The 27731-nt window shown below is 30.4% G+C and overlaps 1 protein-coding gene across 3 annotated transcripts in view; it reads right to left on the bottom strand.

The window, feature by feature from the left end:
• Positions 1–27731, bottom strand: part of LOC111031530 (carbonic anhydrase-related protein 10) — a 111173-nt gene that overhangs the window by 8432 nt on the left and 75010 nt on the right. For all 3 annotated transcript variants that reach the window (XM_022311520.1, XM_022311519.1, XM_022311521.1), the window contains exons 8-9: positions 11888–12042; positions 11285–11431 (exon numbers count right to left, since the gene is read on the bottom strand). In XM_022311520.1, the coding sequence (XP_022167212.1) occupies positions 11285–11431; positions 11888–12042 (302 nt within the window). The remainder of the gene's footprint in view (positions 1–11284; positions 11432–11887; positions 12043–27731) is intronic.

Here is a 27731-nt window from a genome sequence, read left to right as displayed (position 1 = left end):
TATTATTTAAATCGACGCATACAGTTCGTTATTTTCGGGCAGGGATTGAATCTTCGGCCTAATCGTAAATCGCAACAGGGCCGATGATATCATCAACACGTATTGCCGTCCAAAAATCCATCACGATAGTCGTGGCATTCCCCTTCCCCAAAAGCAGTTCTGCGTCTCCCATTGTACTTGACATCACAAAAATATATGTTTAATTAATGATTAACTATGTAAAAAGTGTATTGTTGATAAGTTGTTCATAGGTTAGGCTTAGGATATACATATTATAGTATTATAAACTCTATTACTGAATTTTTTTTCCAACAACGAATTTATACAATGAATAATCTTTTATTCCCATTGACACCATTTTAATACAACTTAATTAAAAATTAATTATTGAATCTACAAAAACTGTTTGAAGTGCATCCTTAAAAATTGTTAATAAATAAAATAGAGGAATTTGGTTTAATTGAAGAATAGTATGATTTTTAATCTTATATAGGCGATATTAGTACGAATTTGACCATCAAAATTTTATCACCAAAGGACATGATTAAAAACAAAAATTCAAAAAGTATTTATGAAATTGCATATTTTATATTGATCAACGATATTGCTACAAATAACCTCGAAATGTTAGGTTCCTGTATTATATTTTTAACTGCACTCCAACCAACGTTAGAGAAGTGTTTTTTGAAATTATTGAAATTATTAAAACTATTTTAGAATCTCTTTGCCCTTGGACTTTCGAACACGACTTTTCCTATGAAAAAGATTTCTCAAGATTTTATTATCTAAAAACTAATAATAAAATAAATCTATTTTAGTTATATTTTACACCATAATTATTGTTTGTTGAACTAAATTCGCTTAATCATATTTAAAATTTAGGTTTTTTTTATCGTGATTAAAATATTTAAAAAAGTAGTGGTAATAATAATGTATTGGTTAATATTACCTAATAAAATATATTAAGCAATATTATTGAATTACATTTTATGAATATATGAATGTTCTTAGATTTAGAAAACATATTTTGTCGAGTAATATTTTTTTTCATAGGTGAATCCGAGTAGTTTGAATTTTAAATAATAGATAACACATTTTATACTCGTAAAAATGTAGCGAAATAATGTGGATAATAGCGGATGGTTCCATAAAGTGTTCTGTTCTGAAAAAATTCTAGTTGCTGTACGAAGACCACACGAACACACAATTGTGAGATTAGGAGGGTTGGGGGTTAATTGTTTATTACGTTGCCTCATAATTCAGCCAATGCCTGTTAAACACAAATGATCAGCTCACACGTTTATCGTCACGAGAAATGTTCGATCCGTTGCATCTCATGAGTGTATTTCAGACCTGCAAGATTGAAAACATGAAAACGTTTCGCAGTAAAACTGAATACGTCAGTGTTGGCTAGCCGAACGAGAATTACTTACGATTTGGTGTAGAGTTTCAAACATATTACGTTTTCGAAATCAGTTGATCGAAACTATTCGTAATATGTAATGTTCACCGGTCGGAATCGCGGAAATTGCGATCGAATTCGGTGACAATTTTTTATGCCGATCATTGTTAAGCAGTCAATGTCCGATACCGGAATTTAAAATCGAATACAAATATGAACTTCAATACCTACTAAAGTGGTCGTCGTTGTTCAGCGGAACTTGAACTCGTCAAATTGCACGACCCGTTTTGGCCGAGAAAGAAACTCGATGATTGAAAGTAAAAAGTAAGTAAAAAAAGCTTACTCTACACATTTGTTCCGAAGCAAAGGTACCCAACTAATAATTATTATATTTCAACGGCTCTATAAATATATTGTAGCTATATAGTATAGTGACTGCGCCAGAACTCAGGTTTTTTTTTCGCCCGTGAAACAGTTTTTACGGAACGAATGGTATATTATGACGCGTGCGTTACACATTTATATTATAATACGCGTTATAAGTAAGAAGTATAGGAAAAAAAACTGTACACGAAAACTTTTGCTTTCGACTATATAATTTTCGAATATTACTACGGGGAAAACTTTTGTTGTGCTTTAAGATTTCACGTTGTTTATAAACTAATAGAAAGTGGCCGCTCTCAACACGAGATTTATAAGTAAAGTTGTTATTTCATACGCGTTTACAGTATATATATATACATACATATTATATACATATTATATATATTTATGAATGAGCCCAAATGTGTAAATAGAGATATCAACAACCGCAAATAGATTTGATCGGGTAAAATTATTATTATATATCTGCAATAAATATCAATCCCAAACTTGCCGTTATATCGGATAATAATAATTAGCAATACCTGCCACACTGTGTGATTTATTCTATAATAAGGACTAACTTTAACTCGAAAAGCATAAACGATTTTGAAAATAAATTTTTACGTAATAAGTCCTTGTCAATACAAAACAAATTTTTTGAAAAAAAAATGTATATATATTTTTTAATTTTTAGTTTCTTCTTGAATATTATTTACAATACACTTGTTTGGTTTTCGATATTGAAGTATAATTACAAAATACTTCAAATAATTTAAAAAAAAAAATATTTTCAATAACGTAAGGGTTACTTTTGGGTTAATGTGTGTTGGGACTTAGGGTACCTAAGCTAGTCCCTTAATTAAATCACCGTGTAATCAACGTGCGCGTGGTCAACTTTTAATTGTCGTGATGCTACAAATTGCCCGAAACGAATACGCTTTATGGAAAAATTAATCACAGGCGATCCCGAATGTTAGATATTAAATTTTTGACAACGTTTTTCGACCCATTTGGCACCAATAGTGGGGCGTGAATGCTCGTGACTAGAAACTTAAACGAAAATAATGGTTTTTTAAATTTATTCCTTATCAAACCACGTGAACCTCAAAAATTAACACTTTTGTCTAATTAAAAAAACGTAAATAACAAAAATGTTTTTGTTGCACAGTCATCAATACATTTTCTATCTTTCAAGTATAATATTATCAATAATATTTTCTTCAGAGAAGGGTTGTTCAATCAAAACAGCCAAATACAAACACCACTAACAAGTACATACCATACAATAACTATTGTGTGTATGAATGACACAAAAAAACCTTAAACATACGTCTTGTCAAATATTGTATTCATATTTAAATGACCTATTTGTTACTTTTATATGCATATTATGACTATCACACACTGTCATATTGAGTTTATTGAATAATATTTAAAAAACTATAGTACTAAAAACCCTGACGTAAATGTGAGGCCCAAATTATTTTAAAATTGTTTATCGACATCAAACCACCCACTATTGGACTACCATTCGGCACATCATTGAATTATATTTTATCCGACGAGCGCGACACTTTAATTCAAAGAGTAAACAGTGAACTTAGGAAGCAAATTCCACGGCACAACCCATCACTGTTCAAACAATATTATATTATATCATCTCAATTCTCACCTGTTGATGCTTTGATTATTTATCATCGTGGTCGATTAACTTTACGGTCGTGTTTAATCATTGAAGCGTTTAACGCACGCATTCTATTGTTTTACAATCGATTGGTTTGAGGCAGTTAGCAGTTAAAACAACAGCGGAAACACGAAATGAATACTAACTAACACCAGCAAAAAACAGTATTTGTTGACGGAATATTTTTAAAGATTTCCCGAAAAATAGTAAAGGCACTTTTTTTACATTCCAACAACACAGTAAAAGTAGTTTAATTAGTTTGTTTAGATTTTGAAGTTGGATAGCGATCAACCTAAATGAAAATATGTATTTTAAACAAAAAATACAAGCTGTATGTAATCATTCATTGAATATTCTATAATTTAAATCAACTGACGAACATAATATGTCCAAAGAAATTTAAAAAGAAAATGTTTGTGAATATGATTTCCGTGTAAATATGGAAACAGTACTCAATGAAACCTCAGCATACGCAAGAGTTTTATTGATGCGTTAATCATTATTAGAAAAAATTGGAATAGTAAAAAAAGTTAGTAATTTAATGAACATGGTGTGTTACAATGGCAAATATCAAAGTTCATATGCAACAACAAAGTATCAATGTGTCTTTAGTTAATAAAAAAAATCAGGCGATATCAATATAATTTATTTTAATTCAATACATTAATAAAATATTTCACAAGCTATTCATTAAAAATTCATACTCAATCATAATAGTATTACCTAAATGGTTTTAAATTTTTTATTATTCAAATTTATAAACAAATTTATTTGTTATCACATTAGTGCACTACGACACTAAAACGAAACATTTGCTAGACAACATACACTTCTTATAGCACTAAATAAATAAAAAAAATTGTCTCAATATCCAACACTGTTGTGATTTAATTATTATTGAAAATTGTATATAGTTTATGTTATAAGCCAACGTTTATTTTTGTTTAATAATTCTTGCTGTAAATGTTTATTTTTTAATATTATTATAAGTACGTTTATATAATGCTATTAAAATGTTTTGTAATCCACGGATACTCGCTTTCCTACTGAAAGTTTTAGTTATTTTATTTACCGTATTCTTATATCTATAACCGTTTTTATCCGATCACAGCATTCTATATTTTAAATGTTCTAATTATTGTTGCGTAATGTTTTTATTATCAAAATATAATAATAAAACAAAAACATTTTTTTTTTATAAACATTTTAACTCACAAAATTCGGTTTAGAATTGCCTCTCGAATTTAATATGAATGTAAACGAAAATTATAAGGGAAACGATGAAACGATAAGACAACAAATACTGACACAATAATAAGCACGTCGTATAATACGTATATTATGTTTAAGTGGTGCATTTTTTTCAAACATTTTTAATATTATACAATTAGAAATAATTTATATGCAGCCTAATTTAACTCGCCCAATAGACGATAATTATCTTTGTGGGTACGTCGGTAACTTTAATTAGCCAAAGATTCAATTCGAAGTTTTAAAAAGTAAATACGTTTATTTTTAGAGAACGCATTTAATTAAAAACACGCGATTAAAATAATTTGTTTTTCAGGTAGGTAACCGAAATACGAATTTAATGAAACATTAAGTGAAAACGAGGAGTTAAGATTAAAAAACGAGATATTAAAGTGCGAGTCGAGGAACACGAATTATATTATAATACACCACGTCTTGAAAAGTAATGTTTACGTCTAATAAAGTTTTGACTTAAAAGTACCTACCTAGTTACATACATATATTGCGGGCTACCAAACAACACGAAACGTTAACGAAAATATATACCGAAAATGAGAGACAGAGACGGTTTTATAGAACTATAAAAGAAATACGTAATGTTCATTACCGTCTATTTTTAAGGCTATTAACAATATTATTATGATGTGACTGGTACATAAACATGTACTTTTAGTAAATTTATATTAACACTGATACAAATAAGGTCTTAAATAATATTATAATGTAATTAATAAAAGGACACAAATAATAATATTAATAATAATATTTGAAAACAATGCTTCGATGTTTTTCGAGTAGTGAGACTTTAATATAATATTCTGATATTCTATAATTGTATGAAGTAGGTACTAAGCATATAATATGAGAAATCTATATCGTGCATAACTACTTCAAACGGAAAGTCAAAACACGTCATCGCGTGGTGGCCCTCGACGGCTGTCACCCGCCTGTGTAAGTTTTACCTTTATTATATATAGATACACTAACAATTTTAAATTTAAACATTCAACTAATCCACTGTCAACATTGCTATAAATGACTCTAAAGCTCGTCTGTCGTCAAAACGAATTTTATCCATTGGATATATTTTTAGTGGTCTTAAAAATATCAATATACTTTGAAGTATACAAAAACAAACACATTGTGTATTGGTGAACTGTTATACTATCGAAGAAAGTGATAGAAGACCACGAGTCGAATAAATCACGAAGGGGTCGAAGCGGTGTTCGATCGGTACTGATTTGCATAAGCAACGTGACTAGACGTTTAGGAAAAATTCAAAGTTTCCAGCTCCGGAGATAAATAATAAAATAATATAAACCATATTGTTCGTAGAACGTTAATTTGATTATGTGCTGGGAGGAGAAACTGTATTAAAGTTTGTTCTGGAGGAAAGAGTAGGTACAGTATCAAAGAGTATATCAAGTTTTGATTTTTACACCGTATAAAGTAATAATATTATGCCATGTATATAGGTACCTATTATAATAGGTGCATATTAAATTTGCTTCCGAATATAATAACTGTACACTATATAATATCATATAATATTGCGTATAGTACCAAAATTAATTTATCTGCATAAAATATAAATTCGTTCTAAAAATACGCGACGTTTAAATTAACTTTGTAGAGGAGGAAGTATTTGCTCGTGTAATGCGATATAACAATATTATTCTCCGTGATTAAATTTAAACTTCAGGGCACCGCAAAAACATAATGAAAAATATGCAAAAATCAAATATCGTAACAACTTTCGCGGTTTATTTTTACATTGCGTATAATATAATATAAACGGGGCGTGGGCTACATTATTCAGTATTCACATATTATTATATTATACCTATTATAATGTTTACACGAGCGGGAGCAATAAGCCACCGAACAGTCGACTTTAGGTGCACTTTGCATGTTCATTTTTTTTGTTAAATATTGCGAATTTTGAAATATTAAAAAACCAATGTACCCTCGCAGTCGTAAGGGGCGGTAGAAATCGGAAGGGTGGGACTTAGTTATGTATCGCGCAATGAAACAGCTGACTGCCAATAAATTCTGAAGTGTTATTATTTGTTATTATTTGTATGTATGTGCGTCGTTCTTATCGTGTTTTTTATGATATAATTACTTATTCTGTGTAATTACTATCAGAATAAACACACCAGCGGCGGACATTAAAAAAAAAAATATTTTTCATATCCATACCAATCGATTTTGAAGGAGCAAATAGTCATAAGTAGATCCAAAATAAGACAGTCTAATCTTACACGCACTTAATTAGCAAGAATAATTAATGAACCCAAATCATCACACTACACTTGCAAAAAATCTTTTAAACCTAAGTGTTTATTGAACGCATCAATAATATTATATTGTCCACTGCCCAAAATACAGAGAACCATCTATTTAATAAACCAACAACATAAAAAAAACTTTCAACCAATATATTCAACACTGAAAATAAATTAAAGTTTTTTTTAAACATAGACTTTAATAAAAAAAATTGTTAGGTATTATAGAAACCAATAACCTAACCTATGTGTTAATTAAACAGTTAAGGTTGATAATTTATGTCATCGAAAACTGTACCGCCAATAAAAAAAATCTCAACGGTTGTATAACACAAGTTTGCAAAACGTTTGTCTTCACAGAAACATTCGGACAATACAATTACCAGCACAAAAATCCAGGCATATTACTATGTGTAATAATTTGTTACGCTTCAACAATATTAATAAATAATAATTAATGTAAGGCTGAGACAGCCTACTGACGGTGCACTCATTACGGTTACGGTTGTCAGGGCTCGTTAAAGTTTGAAGTTTGTTAGTGTTTTATTTTTTACAAAGCTGAGGACTTTACGATTAAAGTATTAATTATTCACTGTTTTGTGGGATTATGAAAATTGAAATATCGCGTTGTTGTCATTATTTTTTTGTAAGCGGCCATCGGTTTTCATCGCAAGACGTCTTGGGGATTGTAATATTTATATTTTTTTTTCGGTTTGGCTCTAAGAAAAACATACATTTTGGTATCAGTCCGTCTTTAAAGAAAATTTGATTATGATTTGGATCATAGAAAAACAATTGTCCTAGGTGGTTCAGTTATACGACTACATTGTCTAAACTTACCAATATTAGCTGTCCAGTACAGATTTTCAACCATGTAGGCACCTGTAGTTTTAAAATTAAAATTGGGACCATCAAATGGATGTGGACCGAAGTTCTGTTTTTATTATTAAACACTTTGTATATTTTCGTATTAGTTCCAAAAAAATCTATAATTTTTAATTGTTATATTGTATCATGTTAATTATACACTAATTATTGGAATATATATACTTATATATAGCAGATCATGATAACAAACGATGGCTCGAATCTTATCGTAAGGTACAAAACATTTTTACAGAAAAAAATGTTTTATTATGAATTTACGAATTCATGGACCTATTGGAATAAGTATAAGATTTTTAAAATTGTAATTTATAGAAAAAATTTACAAAAAAAATATGTGTTTTTGATATAATTTTTAAATATGTATTCTTTTATTTTTTATTATTAATTAGTACTAGCTTATTTGTTGCAAAGAGTAATTTTTGAATATTTAATAACTGACACATATTTCCAAGATTCCAATAAAAAATGACAGCTGTAGGTACTTGAACTGCTTCAGTCCTCCACTGTATAGTAAATTAATTGTATAATCAGTGTAGAAAAAACTAAAAAAATATTAGTTTAGGGTGAGTCATACTATTAAATTATTGTACTAAACCTCAATCTGTAATTTGTAAATATATTTTTTGGTTTATGAAAAAAAAAAAAATAATGTTGCCATATGAAGTTCCCGTTTTTAATATATCATTTTAATATAGGTTCTGATGATGTTCTGGTTTCCGATATTTTCAAAGGATTCCGGTTCCAAAACTTATTCTTTTCCAGTTCCCAATTACAGTATTTCACGGTAATAATAATTTTCTGATTCAGATATTCTGTGATTTACATATTTTTACCGTATTTTATCGACAAGCAGGAATCTATGACATATTATGCGTTTATATTTGTATTGTTCACACAAGCGTAACACTTTAAAAATGGATTACCCAAATATTTTTTTTACATATAATAAGTAACGTACCCTTTACATACTTCACTTTTTAAGTTGTACGCATAGGACCGATAACGTACTTCAACCAACCGTCTAACGACACTGTTCCTGTCTCTTGGCGTGTACAATTTATTATTCTAATCAAGAAATGTAACATAACATTTGTAATAAAATTCAAAAATTTTTAATAAAAGAAAAAAGTTTGTTCACAACGTCAATAGTACGTATACCGATCTGTTTGGTTAGGTAAAGATTTGTTGAAGAACTGTATTATTTTGTATATAATATTATGAAATGTTTGCTGGTATATAACAACACTATTGTGAAGCACAAGGAAGGGTTTATTCAAACGTAAGTCAAGGATGTTTTCATGGTAGACTTTTCTCTATTATACCTATTATGGTACTTGTTTGTTATCGCTCCGCCACCGAGCCGTAAGACATTTATCACCAACCCCGCCACCAATTGACTTTACGTCAGATGTCTTTAATCTAAAATTTGGACATTCGATATTTCTGTGTCTCGGTATAAAGGTTAGTCTAGTGTGCTATGTGTGATTTCATGCGCAAAATGCATTTGGCAACTTATTTTAAGATATCATTAAAAAATAACTTAACGGGTTGTGTCACACAATATTTGGTACTGAACACTGTCCAACTACTACAACACAAACGTTTTACGTGATATTAGCGGTCTACTTTGTAAAAAAAAATCAAAATATATATGGCGGGTCGGCGGCGTAGTTATTATAAAAATAATTTTTTTTTATATATATAACCATTCAAAATATACAAATCGTCAAAAGCCCACCGAAAATAATTTACCAACGAGACGCGTACATTTCGAATATTAGCGAAACGCGTCTAAATATGTCAAAGCTTTGAGAAGACGACGACGTCTGCACGCCTCATCGTACGCGCGGAAAATGGCTTTTGAATTGCCAGCCGATACGATCAACGCACCGTATATTATAGCATAATATGATGATATGATATGTATACAGCAGTAATATGGGTGGCACGAAAATAAATATTATTTCAGACCGGCGGCGGCATTTGAATGGAACTACGATAACCGACGACTCGACGACGCGCGCCATCAACACGCGCCGCCGAAGCTTTTAGACATCCGATCACAATAACACAATATAATATTATATACACGCTCACGGTATTATACGTGTGTGCGAGGATTTCGTACAAGCCCACAACACTAATGGCATTCGGTTGTGTACACGATATCGTATCATATTATATAAGATATATCATATTATATGCGCTCGTTCTCAATCGCTCAAAATCTCGTCGTAGGCGAGCGAGTGTATTACTTATACAATATAATATATTGCACGTGTGAGTGTGAATGTGTGTGTGTGTGTGTGTGTGTGTGTGTGTGTGTGTGTGTGTGTGTGTGTGTGTGTGTGCGTGTGTGCGTGTGCGTGTGTGAGAGAGAATAATTTATATATACATAGGCGTACTTGCTGATGACAATCGTCATCGCGTTATCATATCATTGTTATTACTAAATGCGAGACAAATCATTATTGTTGTCTGCGCGACCTTTGTTCGGCTGAGCGACTCGAGAGCACTAGACCGGTCGTATGCCGGTGTCAACCGAATGCATATTATTATTATTATTATTATTATTATTATTATTATTATGTGGCACCGATGATCCGGAGTTAAGTGTTCAAGTTACGCGATATAATAATAAATTATTACCAAAGTGGATGTGCTACGGCGCCGTCAATGAATCGCGCGCTTAACGATAAATTATTTTTAAACCAAACGTCTTGTTGTTATTTTTTTTCAACAGGGGCCACTGTGTTATTGATACAAAGATCGTATTTGTAGTTTGAAAAATGTGCAGTGCTGACATTAACTCTTTTGTATAAAAATGTAAGCCACATTGAAATCCCAAATATTTGTGTGAATGTATTTTGATGTATAGACGTTTAGTAAAGCGTCTATGGAATCAAGATAATGTGATTGACTAGTACCGCGCATAATTCAATACCTGAAGGCTGATATAAAATACCTAAACGATCTCCACATATTCGTTGAATCTATCACCAATATCACGTGGCTTCTAATAAATACAATTTGAAATCATAGTTTACTGCGAGTAAGGAACCTACGAAAATGAGTGTAATAGTGATTTCTTATACTATTTTTTTTTGTGAGAGACCAAAGTCAAAAAACGAATAGGCAATTTCTTTTTTGAAAATAATTGTTCAGACATAGATATTTTTCAAATAAAAAAAATTAGTAAATTTTCATTTATAAATAACAATTAAAAAAAGTATATATTTTTTTTAATTAAATTTTTTAGAAATACGATTAACACACAAGCTTTCAGTTGGCTTAATGACCGACTTTTAGTTAGTATCATAAATCTGTAAATATGTACATAACGTCATGTAATATATGTGTGAGAGTACGTAAATTTGTTCAAAACCTCGAGATCGTCAATCTTACCTGTGGATCGGCTTCGGTTCTCTGCGCGAAATTAATATTCGTTCTGACAGTCCGCTCGCGTAGGTCCTGTGTCGGCCTCGAGTTGTTTCCCAGTGGAGCTTTTGGGTGTTCCACCGAACCTTGAGATAATTTCCTTAAGTGGTACATCTGAAACAACGTCGAGACGACGGTCGGGTTAGGTTGGGTTTCGTGCGTGCGAATGTATATAATGTGGGCGGATGGTGGTGCAGGCAGCTAGCGTGCTTACTCGAATGACAAACAAACAAAAATAAAAAAACCAACGCGCAAAGTCGTGCGTACACTGCAAGAGGAGGTCCTTTTCATTAATTCAAAAGCGACAGTTTTAGCGGGGCACGTCGTAGTGGATAGGAATAAGTGTGAGGTGAAGAGAAATTGAGAGTCAGAGTTACAGGGAAAACAAGAGTTAGAGTGAGTAGTGGAGGGAAGGAATTTGACGAAAAAAAGGATATGTAACAAAATATGTGAGTCTGCTTGTCCTCACATCGCCACCGCAATTAATCGTGTCCCGGCAACGTCGTGTTTCCATTACCACCTCGCGCACATAATACAATATACATATATAGTGGGTATATATACACTCGCCTCGCGTCTGGTTATGTAAATGGGTTTGTTCAGCACTATCCACACGGTCGTCTCCCAGCAGCCAGGATGAGTGGTCGATCCTTCGTACGTCATGTAGTATTTGATGTCCGGGAGCATCTCCCTGATGGATATGTCCTTTATTGTACGGAGAGAACCTGTCGGCAGAAAGAAAGAAAATAATAAAAAATGTTAAAAAAATGAAAGTAGAATTAATATAGCTATGCAGAGTCGCGAATTACCATTGTCGCTATCATAGTGGTGCAAGTTGTTATTATAATATACAATTCTCGGGAATCGGGATGCGTAAATGCAGAAGTCCGATAGCCCCGCGAGGTGAGAAAAAAAGCCAATTAGATTCGTAACCGTCCTACATATTATAGATATATTTAGAGCACCTAGGCTTATACAGTCTGTAACTGATATGATATGAGACATAAAGGTTATTTCTGGTTAAACACAAAAAAAATTAAAAATTAAACTTTTTCATGACAGTAAACGTTTTTAGTTTTATATTACCAAGTAGAATATTTTTCTGATAATGTATAAAAGTCGAATATCGTATGACTAGTTATAAGTATTTGTAGATGAATGTCACTCCACTTCGCTCATCAAAACTTAAAACATCTACTTATAACTTATAAGTTATAACTAATTAACTATATGAACAAAATTGTGTACACTATCGTTTGACATTTTTACAAATATATTCTGCTGACACAAAAATTGTCGAGAAAATGAATGTATTAACCTTTGAAAAAATAAATACTTCAAAACTTTTTCAATAAAAATACGTGAAAAGATTTTTGTTCGTTTTACTTTATTAAAACAGTACTAATATTTAGTATAATATAAAATAGGCATATGTTTCCCTCAAAGTCTCAAGCTGTTCTCATTCAAATATATAACTTATTTAAAAAAAATCGTATTTGATCATTCATAAAAATACTAAAAGTATTACCTTTCCAGGCATATATCGTTTCACACAAATTAGAAGTCCTATTATGTTCTAGGAATAATCCAAAATCCTTTTTAGACATCCTGGTGTCAGCTTGTGTCCAGATATATAATGGCATCACGAGAAAACGATAAAAGTTACTGTACGCTAGAGTTTCCCTAAGTAGTTGGTAAACCAATCTGACTTATATGTGATGTATCCAAGATAATTAATATAAAGCAATAATGTCAGGCCATTCTTAATGGGAACCAATTTGATGTTAAAAATTAAAATTAAATACACAGGACGATTTGTGCTGTCAACATTTAAGGAACACATTATTAAAAACATTTTATTTGTGATATAATAAAATATTATACAAATTTACTAAAGTAATATTATTTACTTGGTTACTAAAATATCAAAACATCAACATAGTTATTTACATTATTTAATATAAATTTGTATTTTGTACTTTATTTTATACTCAACCTTATCTATTAGGTTTACAGAAAACTACCTTTAATTTAATAAAATAAAAGAATGTGACAAATTCGTCCCAAATAGGTGATCCATAATATTTTATTCTTCGCGTGTATTATAATTAGTCAAATGTATAGAAGACTGAAATAGGTGAACGCTTAAAAAAAACATTGGTTGTATAATATAACAGTTTAACAGTTGAGGACAAATAATTTATAAAAAAATATGAATTATAATAAAATATATTTTGTAATACTTAAATAAATTTTGTTTTCAGCATAATATCAAGATCCGATGATTCAAGTTTATCAACACATTGCACATTGGAATAAATCGAATCAAACTAATTATTAGTAAAATATATATATATATTTTTTTTTTATTTATTAAAAATTAAAATGTTTCAGCGTATTGCAAGTTTGTCAACAGTTTTTATTTAATGACTAAAATATATTAAATTATATCATATAACTGTTAACTTTTTTTTTGTACCTCGACCTGCTACTATTTCTCTATTGCAATATTATATATTACTATATATATATATATATACTTATATATTATTTTCGCGCGTGTGTTATAATATGTTATATGATTGTGATAATATTATTGTATGCAATGTCAGGCGGTTTATACTGCGGCATCGTCCGACCGCGGCGAGTTATTATTATGATAATGCACTGCGCCGGGAACGGATCGTTTATTAAAAGACATAAATCGCCCGCGACGTTTCTCCAATTTTCTGCTTGTCACGGAGATATACATCAGACTTATCCCGCCGGACATGTGGAGTGATGTATATTACGCGAATACACGTATATATAATACATATGTGTATGTATTTATTATATATTTATTATATAATGTAGTACGACCATCGGCTGGCACAATGCGCGTGCACTTTTAGACCGATGCACAGTGTGCGTTATCGGGCAATTTGTCGGGGTGAAAAAAAATTCGCATCACGTACTTATTTTTGCTTGTCGTATATGTCCCGCGAACACTGAACGAGTGTATTATACGAGTATATACGAGAGGACCGTCTCCATTAATCCTGTTACGACGACGACGCTGCGGCCTTTATCCCGGCACCTTATCAATGTATATTAAGCCGTCATTTTTCAGCACGTATATCATGTGGGTGGACGACGCCCCTCTTCTATACTCCCGACGTCATCGTTCGTCGTCCGCTTTCCGTCTCCTGTCAGAGGTAGGTACGTTTGCTTTAAGGGTAAACAGTTACGTCGGATAGTGGGAGACGTCCGACACGAAGAAACTTGAGACGACCGAAATCGTCCGTAGTTGTATAATATTAAAATGCTGCACTCGAAATATATGAGTACGTAGAATATAAGTACGCCAGGGGTGGATAGGGGGTTCAATTTTTTTCTTAAGGGAGGAGAGCAAACCAATTTGGAACATTATTTTTACATGATATATACACTCTTATGATGTAACTAGTACTTATAACTGATGTATGCATTTATTCCTACCCCCCCCCCCCCTGACCATTATACATATTTATATATTTATATATATATATATTGTATATATTTAGAAACATATGATACTTGCATAATAATTAATATTAGTTTCAAAAGTACACTACGAATTTACCTCGTTATTGAGATGTATGCGATATCGAATCCATCACTGTAATATAAAACGTAAATGCATAATAACTCATGTTCTATATAAATATACTGGACAACTTTATATTAAAAATGTGGTCTAACACTGTTTACGACCAATTTGCGTAGGAGCCCCATGGAAATATTATGAGTATCGTGAGCTTAAAACCAGCACAGGAGGAAACGATGCAAGAACAGAAAAAACATAATGCGGGGAGGGACGTAAGTACGTCAAGTTTGTTCTTTTTCTGGATCCATCACTGAGCACAAGCCTACACTGCAATTTGTATTTAGAATATTATTTCAAGATAATCAATTTGTTATTCAATTGTTTACGTGAAGAAGAAAAACGCAAGGTTTTTTTTATTATGTGCATTTTTACAAAATATTAACAATTGTAACAACGTGATTTGTTGCACTACTTATGGTTTTTTTACTATAAGGCACGCTATTCCTTATTAGATTCTAAAAGGAGTGATGAGAGTATTAGTTTAACAATAATGTGTGCTTTGAGTTTTGACCTCCATGACAAATCGTTACGATACAATAAATATCAATGTACACTACTTGATTGAATCAATAAATACAAATTATAAAATAAAACAATACAGAGTAGAACAAAAAATATCAACCAATTTGTTTGGTTCAATTTAATTTATAGTGCGAGGCCAGACGTTTATTTACATACAAACACATTCAAATGCAATTGCGATGCAAGTACAATAATATTGCTATAATATCTTCATGACATTAATGCGTACATTGTAAAATTTCAAATGTTACCGTAAATATATATTTTGGGGCCAGAACGAGAGTGAGTCACTATATAAGTATACATTAAAAATCCACTTTGTGGACACAAAAAATTTATGTTTTCATAAAAAAAATGAGCTCAAATAATACAACTATAATGATACCGATATTTGGATATTGTATATTATTATTAGGGTACGTGAAAGTCGATAGTTGTGCAAGTTGTATCTACATACCGGTTACACTGCAGATATAATATAATATAATATTCGAAAGCGGCTAATTGGATTTAATTTTCGTTTGAACGTGAAGTTCCTTTGTCGTATACCTATATTATATTAACGATTTGCCTTAAGATCGATACTGTTCTCCGCATGGTCGTTTCACATGCACAAGATATGAGTTTTCTCTTCTCTGTACGTACATATACATTGATATATATTATTATATTTTAGTACCTACTCAACTAAAAATACACACACGCACAATTTAATATTATGTGTGAGTATAGGAGTATTTTAAAACGTCACGAGACTGAAACATTACACTGGCGAGAAGAGAGAATACTTTTTATAGCAAAATCCTCGTATCACTCAAATTTTCTCGGAAAGCTTTTAACTTTTACAACGTGATTAAGCCCTCGAAAAATATTGTTTACCGAAGACTGCTCGTGATCTTGATACGCATACAAGACTCATGATAAATATATTTTCTTTCAGAAATCTCAAACATTGTAATCGATCTTCTCAAAATAATAAGTAAATAAGTGTCATTCAAACTGTTTGAGCTTTATATTCGTTGTTTCGCTTATTTTTTCATAATGACACAAATAGTGATTGATACCTATCCTCTTTACTCGATAACTGCAGCAATAAATAATGCTTCGGTCACCAATAGTTTTCAGTTTTCACGGTCCTTAAAATAATTCTTGTCTGTATTTACTTGAGGTGATGTGATATAGTTCGTGTAGTGACAGCTGGTATATTATGTCAGTTTTGCAGTTACCTATATATTACGAATGGTGTATACTAGATTGATTATCGCTAATCTATCCAAAACCAATCCATAATAATATAATCTGTGGATAATATTATGATATTGAAAGAGCGTATATCAATTTAAAACTATGAAATTAATTTTACTTCCTCGCGAAACATTAATATAATAGTTATGGACGCTATATTATTTCATCAATATTATGTACATTTTAATTGAATTCGTTAATTTAAAAATATTTAAAACCAAATGTCCAATTCCGCTTGAATATAAAACAAATTTTTAAACAGAGTATGACAATGATGTTGCGACTGCTATGGCCAGCGGTCAGCGATTATATGAACTGCAAATCGACCGTTTAATGGACGATTAATACCGATATAATATAATTTACCAATGGGTTATGATATAATAATGAATAATAACAATAATAATAATTGTTAATGCGATTCATGACACATCATTTCCGCCTGGTTTGACGCGATAAAAGTGATTCTTCCCCATCTTTTATTAAAATACAAACAAACGTGATGTTTTTATTCATTTGTTATAATTGTTATTGTTATTGTTATTTCATACTATTACGCTAAATTAAATATACCATAAGTAAATACATATTTTATTTTCATGCATTTTCTCTAATTGTCCTTAATTGTTTAATAGGTACCTATAAAACTCAATATTACATTTTCAATTTTTTAATCAAAAATAATAATCTGAGAGGGCGAATTGTGTTTAAAACTTTAAAATGTATACACGTCATTATCTGTCCACCAAAAAATATAGTTAGTAATAATAATATTTTCTCTGTTTATCATATTTGTATAAAAACGTAACACCTAATAAGCATTAAAAGTTTATAAAGAAGATAATGCGCCGGCCAACGATTCCTGGAATTTTAATAATGAGCAAAAAATTCTGTTTGAAATAATATTATATATTTAAATATAACGATTGATTGTGTATTGAGTGAGGTAAATAGTAATGAATTTAGTATTGTAAAAATATAAATTTAAATTTCGAATATTTGAAAGCTGTTTTACAATCGAAACTAATTAAAAAGTAATTTACCGATCCCTATACATATTATTATCATGGATAATATTTGCTTTACTTGAAACCGAAAAGATACATAAAGATGGAACGAAAAAAATGAACCTAATAATTATTAAGACATTTTAACCGTCGTGATATTTTATGTTTTTTTGTCTAAATGCAAGTTATGACAGGTACACCCTGTGTAAATTACCAATCGATAGGACATAATTGTTGTTCATCATCATTTATTTTTCTCTTTAAAATGCCGATTACGGCACCGTTCTTTTAAATACATTTTTTTATATTCACTAACGTCATTATGTAATATATATATTATATATATATACATACTCGTATTTATGTTTACTTTATTTAAATTTACACGGCTCATCAATTGTTTAAGCACAACGTAGAGCTGTTGTTTATATTTTTTTAAATTTACAATTTTACTGAATAATATTCTTACTAAAATTTATTTTTTTAATCTTCAACCTTTTTCCGACCATAGGAAAATATGTATAAAACGTAACAATATTATGTATCGTAAACATTATTTTTTTTCTGAGCTGTGATCATGGATAGGTAAACCATGTCATTTTAAAATTAGCGGTAACCACATTATGAGAATAATATAATATAAATATCAAAACCAACAAAAATATTTTATTTCACTGTTGTAATAATTGTATACCTACGCGTAATTCTATAATTAAAATTGTTATTGATTAAATTATGTTGAGCAGTTACATTTTTATTGGGTTTGAAAATTTTCTATTTTGTTAATAATTGTATTAAAGACAGGCACCTAACCTATCCTAAACAAGTCGCAACAATTTAATCCAAAGTAACCATAAAGTTCAACTACAGATTTAAAATTAAAATTAAATTATTACCATTCAATACCACTACATAGTTAATTATACAATAAGGTACTCGTTTTTTGTATGAAAAATATGTTTCACTGAAATCTGAATTGGTATAATTAGGAAAATATTCGACGAAAAAAATGTACAAGTTAATTTAAATTAAGTACACAATAAGGAGTTAAAAAGCTACAAAGTGCATGGATTTAGTCTACGATTTTACAAGAATAATGAATAGGTATATACCACATTCGTCAATCCGGGAGAAAACGAATCGGTTTTTTATTTTTCAAAAAAAAAAATTAAATAAAAAAATTCAAGTTTTCTGTGTATAAAATACAAACAAGCCGGTCTTGTTGACGAAGTCATTTTTCCAGCCCCCCGGCCCTATTGACCGCGCATTAGTTATTCAACAAATATTATAATTTTCAATTTTAATGATGCTGCCCGCACACTGCAAAAATGATGCACCAACTTAATAGTCTAAGCTCTAACAAGCCTTTGAATAAAACATTAATTCTATTTAAGTCATCCTCAATCATTAGACCGGCGTTTGCACCGTTATTAACATAAATACATTTTCATAAGTTTTAATTAAACACATTTTATATACACGCGGATACAGAGTGGTAGGGGGATCTACAGGTCGTGCATATAGAGCGTAAACTATTATTATAATACGCAAGTGCGTGTGTTTTATCGGTATAACACGACGACCATTTTAACCCAACATAACGTAATATTACTATACATAATTAATGTCCGATTTAAAACACCTTGGTATTCGACATTCAACGAAAATGTCGTATAAATATTATATTTCAATCACTCTGTACACAGGGTATAATAATAATATAATATAATATACGCAGAGGCGACCGTGAGATGTTCGAGAATTATTGCAGTGGAATTGATACATTTTTTCGGGCCTCGAGGATTTCGTTTAGAGTAATTTTGTTATTATTATTGATGTTGTTGTGTTCGTCAAAAAAAATGTAAATTTATTTGAATTTTTAATTGTGTTGAGAAAGATTCAACACTGTTGAACACCAACCTATATATATATATATATAGTTTATCACAGAGCTTATTGATATGGCATCCACGTGTTGTCATTTGAAAGCTACCTACTTTTACATTTCTACTTAATACAGTACTACCATGGTTATAATATTATGATGTTAAAATATTCGTTTGTATACGGTGATACAATTATCACCCGATCGATACAAGTGGATACAAACGAAAAATAGTTATTGTGAATAAGTACATGCTAGCTGTATATTATTATTATGTACATAATATTTTATAATACATTATACACGAAACGAAATGTTTAAAAATCGATTTCACGCTGCCGTTATTTATCTGACTTTTATTTATTATTATTATTTTTTTTTTTTTTACAAGGATTTTAAACCGATTGAACGATAAATTCCGCCTCGTGGAGGCTCGGAACGCGCGAATCCGATTTTTATGACTCCGCGCAGAGTTATGGCATCTTAAAGAGCTTTTAAAGTCCACGGCATTAACGTTTTTTCTTCTTCTTCCTTCTCTTCTCTTTCTTTTTTTAGGTTAATTGTGGACCCCGCCGACCGGCCGTTCTTTTAACACAAAGTCCTTTTAATTCCTCTCTCCGTCGGTCGTTGTCTCCGTAGTCGTATATACTCGGAGAAACTGTTTTAATCGGTCTCGCGTTTACAATGTTATACTGATAAAACCCGACTGCAGTTTGGCTTTTGTGTTTTGATCATTTGTTTCTGTGTTGTATATTATATAGTACGGAGTTTTAAGGAGTGATCTGTGGGCTGTAAAAATCGTCTGTAAAGCAAACGGTCGCCAATGGGTCGAGCGTGTGATCGACAAAAAATATATACATCAAAGACGTCAAAGGAACCACTCAAAACAAATCGTCTCGTAACACCAAGCAACCCCTGCCTACTTTCACCCCCTTTGAGACTTCGACAAGCGACGACGTCCGCCCACGATGTGCGTAATATACGATAGAATATAGCATTATACGTAAAAACGTTGTCCCTCTGTTTGTACAGAGTAGTTCGCCAAACTCATCCCCGTTTTTCCCCTTTAATAATGAATTTATTCAAATTATGAGTTTTTAAATATCTATTTAGTTTTATTTATTTTATTTGATTCGCTAACAAACAATTAATACATTTAAAAATATAATTTAATAGATATTGTCTGCTCACCTTCTATAAGCTGTGCTTGTTTTTAAGGTGATGAGTTCTTAATATAGAAATTAAAATATTAAACATAATAATTATAAATAGACTAAAAACATAAAATAATAGATTAATGTGAGAGAGAAAGAACAACAATTTTAGTTACAATATAGTAATACAAAAAAAAAAAGAAATAGTTACATAATAATAATAAATGTAAACAATGCATAGATTTTCTAATTATACATTAGAATTTAGATTAGTGTTAACATGGTATATTTAAAATGATTATAGTTATCGAAGATATTAATTTTAATTTTTAAGTATCTATAAGTAAACTTCTTAAATCATATTTTAAAGTACTTAGATTTTTTGGCAGTACTTATTTATTTCATACAATGATGAGTATCATTTTTTTAGAAATTATTAAATAGAAACATTTTTTACATATTTTGATGTATCTAAATTTAAATTCGAAAGAGTTGTTTTTTAAATTTATGACTTAGTTTATTATTGGTCTAAGAATAATAAGTGCAATTTAATAGGTTTGAAAGTTATAGGAGCTCTGATAATTTTCAAATTGTATAGTTGTATTGTGTTATTACTAAGATACATTCTTTACATTTATTAATACAGTATAATTATTAAAAAACTGTTCGAGTATAATTCGTTCAAGGTGCATTGAATATAAGTATTTTACATAGTTTTTAAATACTTCTGAACCATTTTAATGAATTAGTACATACATTTAAATAACTAAAAAACTACTCATTCAAATTTTGAAAAATCAAAACAAAATCAAAATAAAAAAAAATGTAATTGAACTAAATAAGATAGTACTGATTCATGACACTTCTTGAATGGTATACAAATTGATGTTTGGAAATACAATCCTTTACTGTACTTAACAATTTCAAAAATTTGAATAAATGAATCACAAAAATATCAAACTGGGATTGTGCATGCTTGGTGAAGCAATCTGTATAGTAATTTACAGGTAGATACATCACTGCAGTACTGTGTGGTCATTCCATATTATTATGAAAATCAATTAAACTAATACTCTGGTGAAATACAATTCGAAAGTACCCATGGACCATCGCTATGTGCTTGTATAATATATTCACAATAAAATATACACAGTATCGATTATTATCGTGAACTGTAATTATTCACGTAACCTACACTTAAACTGTAAATATAGATGGTCAAATGACAGTTGTTTTTTTTTTATCACTTTGATAAAATTTAATTGTATACGATTATTTTAATGACTATGCCTACAACTAGAGAAAAAAAGATTTTATGTTGAATTTAAATTATACGTGGACAAGCTAAATTTATTAATTTCCGAAAGTATGTAATATTATACTGAAAAAAAAAAGAAAAGTTTTGATCGAATCGTTTAACTTATCTTACAACAACGTAACTATATTACACATTAAGTGTAAAAAAAAAAGTCAAAAACCTTGCATCGTTATTCCAGAGAACGATGTCAATAATGCACGCGCAATTTAATATTTATTATAGATATTGTTCAATCGCATACTGTAATATTAATTTTATTTCTCGGTTAATTGTTGTCTTTTTCAGGATCATCAGGGTTTTTAGTAACAAACCCTCGGCACTTACATGTGTTCTAACCAACTGTACCTTCCCTCGAAGTAATTAACCTACTAAAATAACCCAGGCTAATAACTTCAGATGATGAATCAGAACAAAAATTAACACTATATGTTGAATGAAATCACCACACACAGCAGTGTGGGATCTTTTACAATAAACAATCGTAGGTAGTCATAGCGAATATAATTGTAATATTAATGCAAAGTACAATTATGAACTATGCTCGTAGGTAGGTACACCTATTTATTATGTATAATATAGTAACTGACAACTCATAGATGATTGCGATTTACTAATGACAGAGGTTAACGTCAATCAATTGTGACTATACTATACTATGTATCATATAATAATAATAATATAATAATTATTATCATCGGTCGTTATGGCAGTAAGCTTTCCCTACATCCTTCTCCTCCACCAAACATCGTCACAATAAGCGGTGGGCTACATTCACTGCACTGCGGTGAGTTCTGTCGCATCATCAACAATATAATGTTATGTTTTTTGTATTTAATGTTTCGAGTCGTCTAATGAACATATTAAACTGCACAATATAAATACAATGATTTATTAGGTATTATTATTGTTATTATTAATAGTATTATAATATATACTCTTTTAACGTGGCATAATGGCAATAGTTGTCCACTAAATGCACATTCGATTTCTGAATGTCGCTAAATCATTGTTCACAAACTCGTGTCTGTCAAGTGCTTTGCAAAACTCGGAAAATCATTCAGCTCCCGGCACCACACGCGTTTATTGTTTTCGGGATGAGACGATAAACGTATTTTGTTTATTCGTGTTTTTTGAACAGAAGTAAAAAAAAGACACTTCTGTGCCTGTCGGTAATGTTTACCACAAAGAAGCTTAACTCTGTACAACATTATAATATATAGTATGTTTATAAAGTATGTTATACAGTAATGTTTAAAAGACGTGTATAGATACAAATGACGGCGGGGAGAGAGTGAGAGAGAGACAAAGGGAACAAATCAACAACCTTGTACATAATATTACTATACAAAAATACGAAACGTCTACTATCGCAATAATAAGAATAATATAATGATGCCATAAGTCACTATGTATCCCCGATTTTAGATAACGACGCCCGCGAAAAACAAACATCATCAATTATTAATTATAATAATAGTTATTATTATAATTACTATATTTGTATGCAACATGACATCCGGGAGCAAAATTTTGTTTTATTATCAATCGAGAATGATTTACAGATATTTTATACAATATTATGATGTATGTTATCATATGTGATTGCCGACCAGAAAACTTTCAAGATAATCTCGACAAATAGCTTTCGGAAACTTAAACTTAATTTAACAATTTTAATCATTAATTAAATTATATTTTAATAAAAACTACAAATGTTTTCAGTATTGAAAAATAAGCTTGAGATGACGTAACATATTATTAGCTCTGATTAGAAGTTCACTCTCGATTGAATACAAATAACTGTAATTTTTAATCTAATAATGAATTATTCATAAATTGTAAATAATTGATTATGGCTTCTGCTATAATATAATACCAATATAATTTAATATGTAGGTAGCTGGTTGCTTTAGGCGAGGGTCAAGTAAGCTAAAAAAAAAGTTATTAGCAAAATTGATAAGACTATTAGGTATACTGCCGGTAAAAATGTTCGTTTCAAACGTCCAAATTATTGTTATTGGATTTATTGCAATTCGTGAATAATTTACCTATAGTAGTAATAACAATATCCATCTATGATCCATATAGATTATATATAAATATAAATATAATAATACCATAATAATAATATAATACTACTATACTACTATATTATGGAAATACGTTAACGATGGAAAATGAAAACGTTCAAAAGTCATTTATATGACTGCCGATCGTGGGTGAAACGATTATATAATGAAATCTCGCCATCTCGGCTTGACATACAAACCGTTAAATTTCGCTATAATAGCTTTTAAATTAACGATCGTATTGTTTATTCTTGTTGATTCGCGTGTGTCATTAGAAGGGCTTTGTTACAACAATAATAACATGGTATACATAATTTGAACAAAACGGTTAGCTATATATAGGGTCCGTTGGTGGTTCGGATTTTAATTATTTCTGCTCTTGCCACGGTCATTAACCCTTGCATTCCTCGCGCTCACAATAATGACTTGTGTATTATTGTCTAATATTGTCATGGTTTGCATATGTTGAGTTTTGTCTCCAACAGTTTGTTTTTGTTTTTCGTTATTATTATTATATTTTATTACCATTATCATTATTAGAAGGTAGGTACGCCTTCTATAACATTGTTATTATTTTTTTTTTAAAAATCAGACCTCTCTTTCGAGTCATCGTTACCCTAGCTCTAGAAAAAATAAATAAAAAATACTCCATCGTTTCTTAAATTAATATAAAAAATTCAACCCCATTTTTTTATTACGTTCGATATTAACGGAAAGCCTCGTGACAGCGAGTCGTAATAACAATATCTTATTTTGTCGGAAAGGTACGTGTGGTTAAGTGAAAATTTGACACGACAATATGGCGACCGTTATAATAATGATGTTAAAACTTTTGACAGATTTTTTGCAAATATATCACAACAGTTTTCTTGAATGAAAATATCTACAATACAATTAGGAAAATAAAATAGTTTTTTTTTTGTATACGTGATGAGAACTGATATGGCGTACTCACATTAAAATAAAATAAATTCTATATTTTTATTAGATAAAAACAAATTATATTGATAACAATTTAAAGTATCAATGCTAAATAAGTATAATTTGGTAGAAAGAGGCTAAATATTATACTAGCGCTATTAAAACAATACAAATAATTAAAATGACGATTTCTAAAAAATTACATTAAATTTTTTTATATTCCTACCTCACTCATAGTAACTACATAAAACATTACTTCGTTTCATCATTAAGGTAGGTAGGTACCTATATGCATATTGTAATAACGTTTTACATAGTTATACACAGTTATGTTTATTGTCTAACGATTTATTGAAAAAAAAAATGCTTCGATTTTTCAACTTTGAAGATAGTATCTGCAGCTATTGTAGTTGGAGTTTTTGAGAGGTAAAAATGGATACTTCCCAGTTATTTTCAAAAGAATCATGAAAAATAAAATTAAAAATTATAGGAAAACGAGATTTGTTTCAATAAATACTCATTTTTTTTCATGTAACTCAGTGAAAAAAAAATTGTTTAACTACCTACTTAATCATATTTACTATATTATGACAGTGCAATTTTGTATCTACGGGTTATTTTGAAAGAAAAAAAACGATGGAACTGAATCTCGACAAAATCGTGTAAACAACCTTAAAGAAATTAGGTACTTAGGTTGTTGTTGTTAAAGAACCCGGACCAAATATTTCCCATCTGGATCAATTATTTTTGTATATTTATATGGTAAGGTAACATCTCATGAAAAAAAAGTATATATTTATACTGATTTAAAACAAAAGACGCCATTTTTAATTTGCTAAGATTATTGTTTACTGATATATTGTATTAGATAAGAGCTTGACGGTTTGAAAACGTGCTTTATAGAGCGTGTTTTTAAAGAACACTCTACCGGGAAACGTGTTTTGGACATTGGGGGCTAAACTGTAACATCAGTAACAGTATACCATAGGTATAGTGTTTTAAAACACACTTTAAGCCCAGTCTCGGCAAATATATTATTATGTAACTGCGCAGTGGCGAGGCGACGTAAACAATGGCAAGACCGCGGTCAGGTGGTTGGCCATCGGGGGAAATCTGATCAAATAAATTTCTGTTGTTCGCAAAGATGTTTTATCCGCTACACGCCCCCTCCCCCTCACTTTTCCAACTATGTCAGCACAATCTTGCACCTACACTATTTAAGGTATATATATATTATATATATTCAATATTATATTATATGTTTGCGTGTGTGTGTGTGTGTGTGTGTGTGTGTGTGTGTGTGTGTGTGTGTGTGTGTGTGTGTGTGCGTGTGTGTGCGTAAGGCGATGTTTTCGGATTTGTCTTTTCGTTTTCCGAATCGACATTGTGTATAAGTGTTCCACGGACAATGGGGACTGCACACGCACGGCTGGAAAATAATATAGTAAATATCCATAGACCATAACACAATACTAGAGGCCATTGTGCACGCGGCAAACGAACGGTGCGACGTCTTGCGGTTGAAAGAGGGTAAGAGCATATATTATTATATTATTGTTCTTGTTATACCTATTATTATTACTACTCACACGGAAAGTTTCATAATATCTCGTGGGGAAGTACGATAATCACAGACACATACTGTATTATACACTATTACATATGCAATGTGTCTCTCTCTAGCTGTATCTGGCTCTGTATGTCTCTTTATAATATATAGTCACCAGTGAGATTTTCGTCAAATGTCCTCTCCTTCGTCATACTATTCTCGACCTTAATCGAATACTGGTAGTCTCTATTATTGTTGTTTAGTATTAGAATCCTACTCAACTACCCTCGAACAATGCTCCTCGTGGTCAACCGCATTCATATCACTGAAAACGGTTAATATATCTTCGTATTACTGCTACCGTATAAGACTCCACTGGGCACAGTTTAAAAATAAAGATTTAAGCTTGAGGATAATCGATTCTCAAATAGTATAATAAAACTCTTATAATAACCATATGTTTTATACGAAGTAAAATACGACTGAATCTTTTCATCACATTTTATCCTTACTTAATAATAGAATATAAGTTTTATATTTTATATATTACAATAAAGCCTTAAGTTCACAATATCTACCAGAACAGTTATATGCACAATATTGCCATTGAAAAATACAAAAGTATGCACCTTTTTAATTACCTAAGTATCTCAAATTTCGTTGTGGTTAGTTTATACAGAATTTAGTTATTAATAACATTATGATAGTTTGCATTTCAATGATAAAATTATTTATTATGATCACACGGCGTTGTGGATAGGCATTTTAGCTACATTACTGTCTTGTGTACATTTTTCCGACACCTATAATTAGGCTATATAATTACGAGTATATTATTATAATTCGTAGTATTACCACCTACAATAGACTTACCTAATAGTCATGTATAATAATACGAGCCCAAACAACGAACCCAAGACATACATAGTTTAAAAGTTAACAATAACTATTTTAGAGTCAAATTTCAAGTTAGGTTGTACAGCACACTCATATACATAATATGTAACATATTTACACATTTTAGTATTTAATTTGATATATAATATTATATAATACATGAAGGAATCCAAGTGTTATTTGTTTTTGAAAATATCCTCCACTATAGTAAACTAGTGG

Source organism: Myzus persicae, unplaced genomic scaffold (genome assembly GCF_001856785.1).
Source record: "Myzus persicae strain clone G006 unplaced genomic scaffold, MPER_G0061.0, whole genome shotgun sequence".
NCBI lineage: Eukaryota > Metazoa > Arthropoda > Insecta > Hemiptera > Aphididae > Myzus > Myzus persicae.
This window is presented reverse-complemented; position numbering and strand designations above follow the sequence as displayed.